Source organism: Schistocerca cancellata, chromosome 4 (genome assembly GCF_023864275.1).
Source record: "Schistocerca cancellata isolate TAMUIC-IGC-003103 chromosome 4, iqSchCanc2.1, whole genome shotgun sequence".
In the NCBI taxonomy this organism is placed as follows: Eukaryota; Metazoa; Arthropoda; class Insecta; order Orthoptera; family Acrididae; genus Schistocerca; species Schistocerca cancellata.
In genome coordinates, this window is record NC_064629.1 from 580425366 (window position 1) to 580434631 (window position 9266).

Consider the following 9266-nt stretch of genomic DNA (forward strand, 5'->3'; position numbering starts at 1 on the left):
GTGATTCCAGGTAATAGGTTGGTTGTGTTGGTCTACGAGAGCAGAGATTCTCTCAGTGGGGGCACAGTAACCGGCCACAGTGGGGTGTCCTGGGTGGTTGGGTTTATGGACTTTAAGAAGCATGTAGAAGTTAGGAGTGAGGGGAATGGTAGGAGTAAGTAAAGAGATGGACTCTGAGGAGAGGTTCTGGGATGGATCTAAGGATTTGAGTAGTGACTGGAGATCCTGCTGGATTACTGGAGTGGGGTCACTGTGGCAGGGTTTGTAGGTGGAAATATCTGACAGCTGATGGGGTCCTTCTGCCCGGTAACCCTTGTGGTTCAAAACAATGGTGGCGGAGCCTTTGTCCGCAGGTATGGCCTCAACCTTCGTTAGTCACTGTCCTCACCCATCCAACCCCCTCCCTGTTCCCATTCCAGCACTACACAGCTGTCATTTCACCACCACACCTAGTCTTTTAATTTCTTTTTATTTCTCTCCTTTCTGCTACCCCCCCCCCCCCAACCCGCCCCTTCTCTCCTGCCCTCCTTCTAAACTGCAGCACTTCACTGTCTGCCACCCCCACCATACTATCCCTCCCCCTCCCCATCCCAGCTTGGTCCTTACCCGCTCCTAGTTGGCACTCCCATCATGCACTGGTGCTGCTGCTCGCAGTGTGGTTTCAGTTGCCTGAGACTGCAGACATGTGTGCCAGTTTTGTGTGTGTGTGTGTGTGTGTGTGTGTGTGTGTGTGTGTGTGTGTGTGTGTTGAGTAGCGACTTTCCTTCTCTAATATTGTAACATTCCATCCTGGATTTTCCATTGTTTGATTTAATTTAGTAATCAGTTACAGCAAAGAAGATAAAAAAATTAGGCATAGTAAATAAAGAGAAAAATTGACACTAAGAACTAAATATGTCCTTCATATTAAGTAAAATGTCTCTCTCTAATTGATTTTACTGTACTAAATATTCTAATGCTTCCTCGATATCATCTGCGCAGTTCATAGTCACAGACATTACACAGAGGTTTTAAAATCGATCTAACAACTGAAAGTTGTAATGTGAATGTGTAGCTATCACTAATGTGTATCTTAAGCAACATGATGCAGGTACCAATACATTCTACAGGATTATTCACAAAAAATCTGATGATAGTCTTCATGATACAAGGGAAGGATCAAAAGAGATAGGATTATAAGAAAGAAGGAAAATAATTCTGACATTTCATTATGTTATTTTTGTGTATTAATGGCCCTAAGTGATATACTTTGGATTCATGCAGCTTGCAGGGTGGACAGATTAAGTAATTTTTTATTGCCTATGGCTCCATTACACTTAAGTTTTATCATCATAAGATGCTTGCAGAACACGACTGAAAAATGTGTGACGACAGTGGCTTTGCCTCGGTTGTACCTTCAGTTGTCTTCCATTAAATCTTGTGTTAACCATTAATTTATTTGCATGAAAATTTTGTGTAATTCAGTTTGTTTATAGATATTAAACTGTTAATGAGCTTTGATGTGTGAAACACAGATTTTACACAGTAGTCTACATGTTACTTAGCCATTACACTAGTTAACAAATTTAAACTTTTTTCCTGCGTCTGGTTTGTAAATGGGTGGATTTACTTAATTTTGGGGTGGTGAATACACTGGTAAAATCAGTTTTTCTCAATGATGTCACATTTTCTAGATACACAGCACCCATCATCGAAGGGTTCCAATGGCCTTGGTAACAGTGTTCCGTGGTAAGAACATCTTGGTGAAAGCATTCACCATGCTCATCACTTACGGCTCCCAAATTTTCCAGGAAGAAATCAAGGTGATACTGTAGAAAGTGAATTTTAAGCGACATTCTACACCCTATGTTCTTATAGTTGTCCAACAGGTCATTCACAATGGTAACATAGTTTTTGTCTTTTCTGTGACACAAAAGTCCTTCACAATTGCTTTAAAAGATGACCAAGCAGCTAATTGGATATCTGGGAATTTGGTATCAAAGGTTGGATCAGTCAGCAATTTTCTTGTTTGTGGTCCAACAAATATATACCCTCTTTCAGATTTGCCTCACTTAATTTGGGAAACTTTGCTTTTAAGTGATTGGAGGCCTCACCTTCTTTATCCAGAGCTTTTACAGAGTTGTTGATAAAGCCCAACTTGATATGAAGGGGAGGCAAAATGATTTTTTTGGTCTCAACCAATGAGGTATTGTTCACATGTACATATCTAGGGACATATGACTTCTTTGTTGGTCATTCCGTGACTGTATAATGGTTCTTGGTGTCACTGCTGTCGCAGAGGCACAAAAAGCAGCAGCATTTCATGAATCCAGCTGGTAAAGCTGTAAGGAGTGCAACAACTTTTAAATCACAGCAAAGCTGCCATTCACGATCCTTATATTTGATTGCCTCTAGCAGTAAAGCCATGGTTTCATAAGTTCCTTTCATGTCTACTGCGTAAACCAAAGGTACTGATGGAAATGCATTGCCATTAAGCAGTAGTACTGCTTTCAAGCTGGTTTTACTGGAGTCAATAAATAGTCGCCACTCCTCTGGATTATGTTGTACACATAGCTGCATCATCAGACCATTGACATTTCTACATACACACATTGAATTCTGCATATCAAAATAGTGAGCTAAGGAAGCACCTCTTGATCTGAAACAGGAAATATTTGTCCCTGGAGCTAGAAGGTTCCATTGTTGCAGTTTCGGCCCCAAGAGTTCAGCATGCTGTTTCAGAAGTTTTAGATCATGAACCAAATCATTGAATTCCTTTTGACTGAAGAGCTGAGGGGAAGTATCATGATATTGAGAGTATTACTCTTCTATATGTTCAATACTTTCTGATTCACTTGACATGGTGCCTGGTTCTGTGGCTTTCAAGTTACAGACAGGAACAGGCAACCCCTCATCATGGGGCACAGGCAAATGCACTGAAGATACATTTGGGTACATGTCTAGTTTTGCTTGAATGTCCCAAAATATTTGTAAGACAGAAGTAACAGTGTGAATAATGGTCATTAGGGTCACGCCACACTATCGGAACAGCGAATGGCATGGCTTGGTGTTTTCCTTTCAACAACTTGGTTAAGGTTGTAGTGCAAGCAATGCAGGCAATATGAGGTGCAAAATTTTTATCTTGATCATCAACAGGACAATCAAAATACAATTTATATGTCGTCTTAACCAAATCAGTGACTGATGTTCTTTGGGCTTTTGGAGTGAATTTCCCACACGCATAACAAAAGTTGTCGGGGTGGTTTGGACAGCAACGAGATTTACTAGTTGCCATTTTTCTTAGTGCAAACTTTTTGTGTTTAAAACGTACACTATCTTTTACAAGAAACACTCACTGAGTATCTCTGTCTCACCACTGGATTGCCACATCAACCATTTACTGACAATTTGTAGATCTTCTAGCTCTCCTCTGCAAAACAAAAACAAACAATTAAACATCAAAACAGAAGAACAGCACAAAGCAAAATACTGAACACAAAAAAAAAAAAACTTTAAAACCTCAAAAATTGTATGTGCCAGAACATTTTGAAAGGTATATTTGGATTCTACACACCAAAATACATACTAGTTGATGTATCACATCCCAGATGCAAAATGGCTGTCAACTAGTGTTATTTTACACACATTGTAAGCAGTTTTTATATGATGCTCAATGTTAATTTATTGTGAAGCTAATACATCTTCAGGCAACATGCAGCTTTTCATAGCTTGTAAATCAAAATCTGTAATTATTATAGCATGGTTAGTTGGATGGTTTCGATCATTATGCTTCATATTGCTCATAAAAGGGGACTACTTTTACACTATAAACCAGTACTGTAGTTCTAGGGTGTTGTTTCTCTTAACCGTAGTGCATAAATGAGTAAGCTCAGTTCCTGAAAGTGAGGTTGTAAACATGCATGAAAAGAATTTATTTTCAACGTAGGGAGAACTGTGCTGCATCGCTAATATATCCTTTCTTTTGGTCTGTTTCAGCAAGCTTGTGGTTATGAATTCACAAACAAACTTCATCGCATGTTTACAGATATATCAGTTTCATCTGATTTCACTAACAAATTCAATGACTTTCTGAAAAGTACATATGGATGTGACTTGGGATTCAATTTTTCCATGTATGTCCTGCAGGTAAGGATGACGGTTATCTATGATGATATAGATCTCAACATAGTATCAGTAAAACATCAGTGTTCCTATTTTAGTGGCTAGTGTTCTACAGAAGTTATACTTCTTCTATACAAAAGGGGTAACTGATTATTTGAAAGTGTATACTATAGTCATAACTTTCACATTGCTCAAATAAAAGTTTGTAATAAAAATTGGTTTGTTGTTAATCTTAAGATGTGTATGTATGCTCTATTTGTGGGTTATGTTGTACCACGATAGTTAATGAATTTGCCATCATTTTAATGTACATGTGTGTTTCATTTGCAAAGCCATTAGTATGTACACTTGACAGCACAAAAAGTTACAGTGTTTCAAATAAATTTGAATTGCTACCATATTACACAGGAGTGATTCACATCACGGAGTATACAGTACTGCTTATAAAAATAAAAAATATTTGTAATTTTGAGTATAATTGAGGAGTTTTTCCCTCAGAACAAACCATACATCCTCAAATGAACAAAGTGGCTGGATTCAAAGTGAGGTGATTTGGGTGTCTGACTTTGTATTGTGTATTGTCAGTGGCTATTATAGTATGAATGGTGCAATGGCAGACATAACTCGCCAATGAAAGTACGAATTAAAAAATGCCTTCAGTCACAAGTTTCTGTGTTTTATTAAATACACAATGCATTTTGGATCCTGTGGGTCCATCATAAAGTGTAACATGCCTTAATACATGATTTATTTTTTCTCTTGAATGAGGTGAAATGCATATTTCAGTCAGGAAAAGGTTTGATGTTAGATTATGAATTTCATAAGTCAAATGTGGAAAATAAGTGCAAAATATTGGAAAAAATGAACAGTGTAAACTTGCCACATAATCCAGGAAAAGTGTTTTTAACATTTTAGCACCATCATACATTCTTTCCCCCCAATCCTTTTCATACATATAACTGCACTCAAGAGGCACATTTGCATACACATGTGTAATTACTTCACAGATGTTGTTGTAGATGATGTGATCAAAGATGAATTTATTCATAGTGCCAGATATCTAATTATTAAACAATTGACAAATGCAAAAAAAAAAGCTCACCATATTAGGCTGCTCATGAGTGCAACAGAAAACGGCCATGATGTGCAGAGATAATGTTTGATGCGATAAATTACTCCAGAATGGTATTCCAGTTTGGGTAAGGTGATCATACTTAGATCCTCTAAATGTGTGCATACATTGTTTAGGTCACAAGGCCTTAGTTTTTGAAAAAAATCATTGTCAACAGTTATCACCTTCGAGCGCTTTACTACTTTGAGCTGGAGAGTTGGAGCACTGATTAGAGATTTACTTACAGACAAGGATGTCGTGGGTTCAAAATTCTGTGCTTTAAGTCATCTTTCATTTTTTGTACTATAACTTAAAGGATAATTTAAAAATGTAAGTAAGTAATACACTATCTTGTCAGAAGTACTTAGATACCCCTATGTAATATAGAATTGACCACAAGAGGTCACAAGAGGCCGACCCACCAGTGTAAAAGGAGGAGGGGAGTATTGTATTATCAATAGAGAATCAGTAATGGCAGAATGGGTTGGTTGGAAGTTGAACATGGATTAGTCATTTGATGTCACCTGATTAACAGATCCATTAGGGACATTTCAGCCCGTGTTAATCTGCCCAAATTGACTGTTGGTGATGTGATTGTGAAACTGATACAAAAAGAAGCGACCACATCTAAACCAAGACCAGATACCTCGTGTACTGACAGACAGGGACCATTGAGCATTGCGGAGGGTGGTTGTAAAAAATAGCATAAAATCAGCAGAAGGAATCACTTGTGACTTCCAGAGTGCTACCTGCAGTCCAGCTAACACAGATAATGTGTATAAGGAGTTAAAAAGAAATAGGATACAATGGTCGAGCAGCTCCTCATAAGCCACTCATTTCTGTAGTCATGGTAAGCGATGCTTGAGGTGGTGTAAAGAGTGATGCCATGGGACGGTGGATGACTGGAAACAAGTGATTTGTAGTGATGAATTATGCTATACCATCTGGCAATCTGTTGGAAGCGTTAAAGTTTGGCGAACGCCTTTAGAACGTTACCTGCAATCATGCGTAGTGCCAGCAATGTGGTATGCGGAGGTCATGTTACAGTATGAGGGCACTTAACACTACATATGGATGGATAAGAGCATATGTTACAGCAGTGTGCACTGCATATAGTGAAGCAACAGTTTGAGATGATGATTGATTGTATCTGCATGACAGTGCTCCCTGTCATAAAGCAGCATCTTTGAGGCAATTGTTTATGGGAGAATAACATTCCTGAAATGGACTGGCTTGCCCTTAGTCTCAACCTGAACCCAATGGAACACTGTTGGCAAGAGTTACAATGTCGACTTCGCTCCAGACCCCAGTGTCCAATGTCATTACCTTCTCTGGTTTTTGTTCTTAAGGAAGAATGGGCTGCTTTTCCTCAAGAAACCTAATTGAAAACATCCCCAGCAGAGTCCTAGCCATCATAAAGTTGAAGGATGGGCAGTCCCTATATCGTGGCCCCAGACACTTTTGATGAGATAGTGTACTTGACCTTGATGTCACTTGTAATTCATCACCACCTCAGTGGTGACAAATGAGCACTACCACCATTACTACCCTCTATGATGATGATGATGATGATGATGATGATGATGATGATGATGATGATATCATCCTCTGTAGACTGACTGAGTTTAAAGAGGGACTAACTAATATGCAAATTCTGCATAAAGAGTTCTTTTGATAAGATTCTGCTACGGTAGTTGTTGTAGGGCTTGCGTACTACAATTTTGATAGCGAAACTGTTTTCCTGTAGCTTTTCTCATTTATAGCTCTATACTTTGTTTTACCCTTGTTGTAATGTATCAAGAACAAATTTCAACTTTTCAGCAGAGTGTGTGGTGATTTGAAACTTAAGATTGAGGTTTAAGTTGTACTTAACAACATAGTTCACTCAACAGAGCACGTGCACGTGAAAGGAAAGGGAGCCAGGTTGAGTGCTGCTCCAGTACACAGTTTTAATCTGCCAGGAAATTCCAAACAGATACACAATTCACTGTAGAGTGGAAATTCATTCTAGATACTATCCCCAAGCCTTTGTCCAAGCCATTTCTCCACTATATCCTTTCTTCCAGATGTGCCAGTCCTTCAAAGTAGGCTGGAGAATTTCTGTGAAGTTTGGAAGATGGAGGGGGGGGGGGAGGTACAGGCAGAAGTGAAGCTATGAGGATGGGTCATGAGCCATGCTTGTTTGAAGTCTTGGTCTGACACACGCATTTAATCCACCAGGAAGTTGTGAAGTAGCTGCGGTTCCTGTAGCAGTTTCTTCACACCGACTGTATACCATGGAGGGCTGCTCCCATCAAAAAACTGTTCTGCTAAGTACCTATCTATCCAGTGCTTGGTCAGTTATCTTTCTAAATTTGGTTTAGTTTCCTTTGTACTTTGGGTAATCATTCTTGCTACAGTTGCCTCATGGTCAATGATACTAGTTTCAACCTGAAAATCCTAAAATAAAGTCAGATCTATTTGTTGCCATCAGAGCTGGTATACATTGAGGTGATATAAGTCACGGAATACCTCCTAATATTGTGTGATTGTGTGGGACCTCCTTTTGCCTGGTATAGCGTAGCAACTCAATGTGGCATGGACTAAACAAGTTGTTGGAAGTCCCCTGCAGAAATATTGAACAATGCTACCTCTATAGCTGTCCACAATTGCAGAAGTGTTGCCAGTTCAAGATTTTGTGTGTGAACTGACCTCTCAGTTATGTCCCATAAATGTTCAATGGAATTCATGTAGGGTGATCTGGGTAGCTAAATTATTCACTCAAACTGTCCAGAATGTTCTTCAAACCAATTGCGAACACTTGTGGACTGGTCACATGGCACATTATTGTCCCTAAAAATTCCATTGCTGTTTGGGAATAGGAAGTCCATGAAGAGCTGCAAATGGTCTCTAAATAGCCAAAATAAGCATTTCCAGTCAATAGTTGGTTCCATGTTATGTAAACTCAGCCTGCACCTTTATGGAGCCACCACCAGCTTACACAGTACTTTGTTTGGGTCCATGGCTTTTTAAGTCTGCACCACACTCAAACCCTACCATCAGCTCTTACCAGCTGAAATTGGGACTCATCTGACAAGGCCATGGCTTTCCATTTGCCTAGCATCCACTGATATGGTTACAAGCCCAGGAGAGACACTGCAGGTGATGTCATTAATGAAGGCACTGTGTCAGTTGTCTGCTGTTGTAGTCCATTAACACCACATTTCACCCCACTATCCTAACAGATGTGATTGTCGTATGTCCCACATTGATTTCAGTGATTGTTTCACACAGTGTTGCTTGTCTGTTAGCACTAACAACTCTACGAAAACGCCATTGCTCTTGGTCGTTGAGTGAACACCATCGGCCACTGCATTGTCCATGGTGAGAGGTAATGCCTGAAATTTGGTATTCTCAGCATTCTCTTGGCACTATGGATCTCTAAATATTAAATTACCTAACAATTTCTGAAAATGGAATGGCCCATGTGTCTAGCTCCAAGTACCATTCCCACGTTCAAAGTATGTTAATTCCCGTCATGTGGCCATAATCACATCGTATTCCCGTGGATCACCTGAGTGGAAATGACAGCTCCACCAGTGCACTGCTTCTATACCTTAGGTACGCAATACTACCGCCACCTGTATATGTGCATATTGGTATCCCATGACTTTTGTCATCTCAATATTTCTGTTGTGAGTGAACTAGTGTTATTTTGCAAGATGTCTTGTCACACACCACTGTCTGCAAAACTGTAATTGCAGCAACTGATAGCTGGACAATTAAAGTTTCCTCCAATGACAACAGTATTGTTGGAGACCACATGTACTAGCAAGCTGGGATTTTATAAGTAGCTTTCATTTACGTCTGGGAGTGAGTCTGGGGATCAATAGAGGTATCCAACCTTAAATTATCATCATTTTATCTGTTTTTTATGCTTGCTCTTGATACTGAGTCTTCCCCAAATCTCACTTGCAGCTTCAGTTTCTATCTTGGTGGATTTGTTTGTTGTCTACTGTGACAAATATACCACCTCCATTTCGGATTAGCCTATCCTTCTTATGCAGATTGAGAT

At 39.4% G+C, this 9266-nt stretch overlaps 1 protein-coding gene across 1 annotated transcript in view; it reads left to right on the forward strand.

Moving 5' to 3' along the window:
- The window catches only part of LOC126184333 (cullin-2), a 184818-nt gene that overhangs the window by 88634 nt on the left and 86918 nt on the right, over positions 1 to 9266 (forward strand). The window contains exon 9 of the mRNA XM_049926709.1: positions 3976 to 4125. Within this exon, the coding sequence (XP_049782666.1) occupies positions 3976 to 4125 (150 nt within the window). The remainder of the gene's footprint in view (positions 1 to 3975; positions 4126 to 9266) is intronic.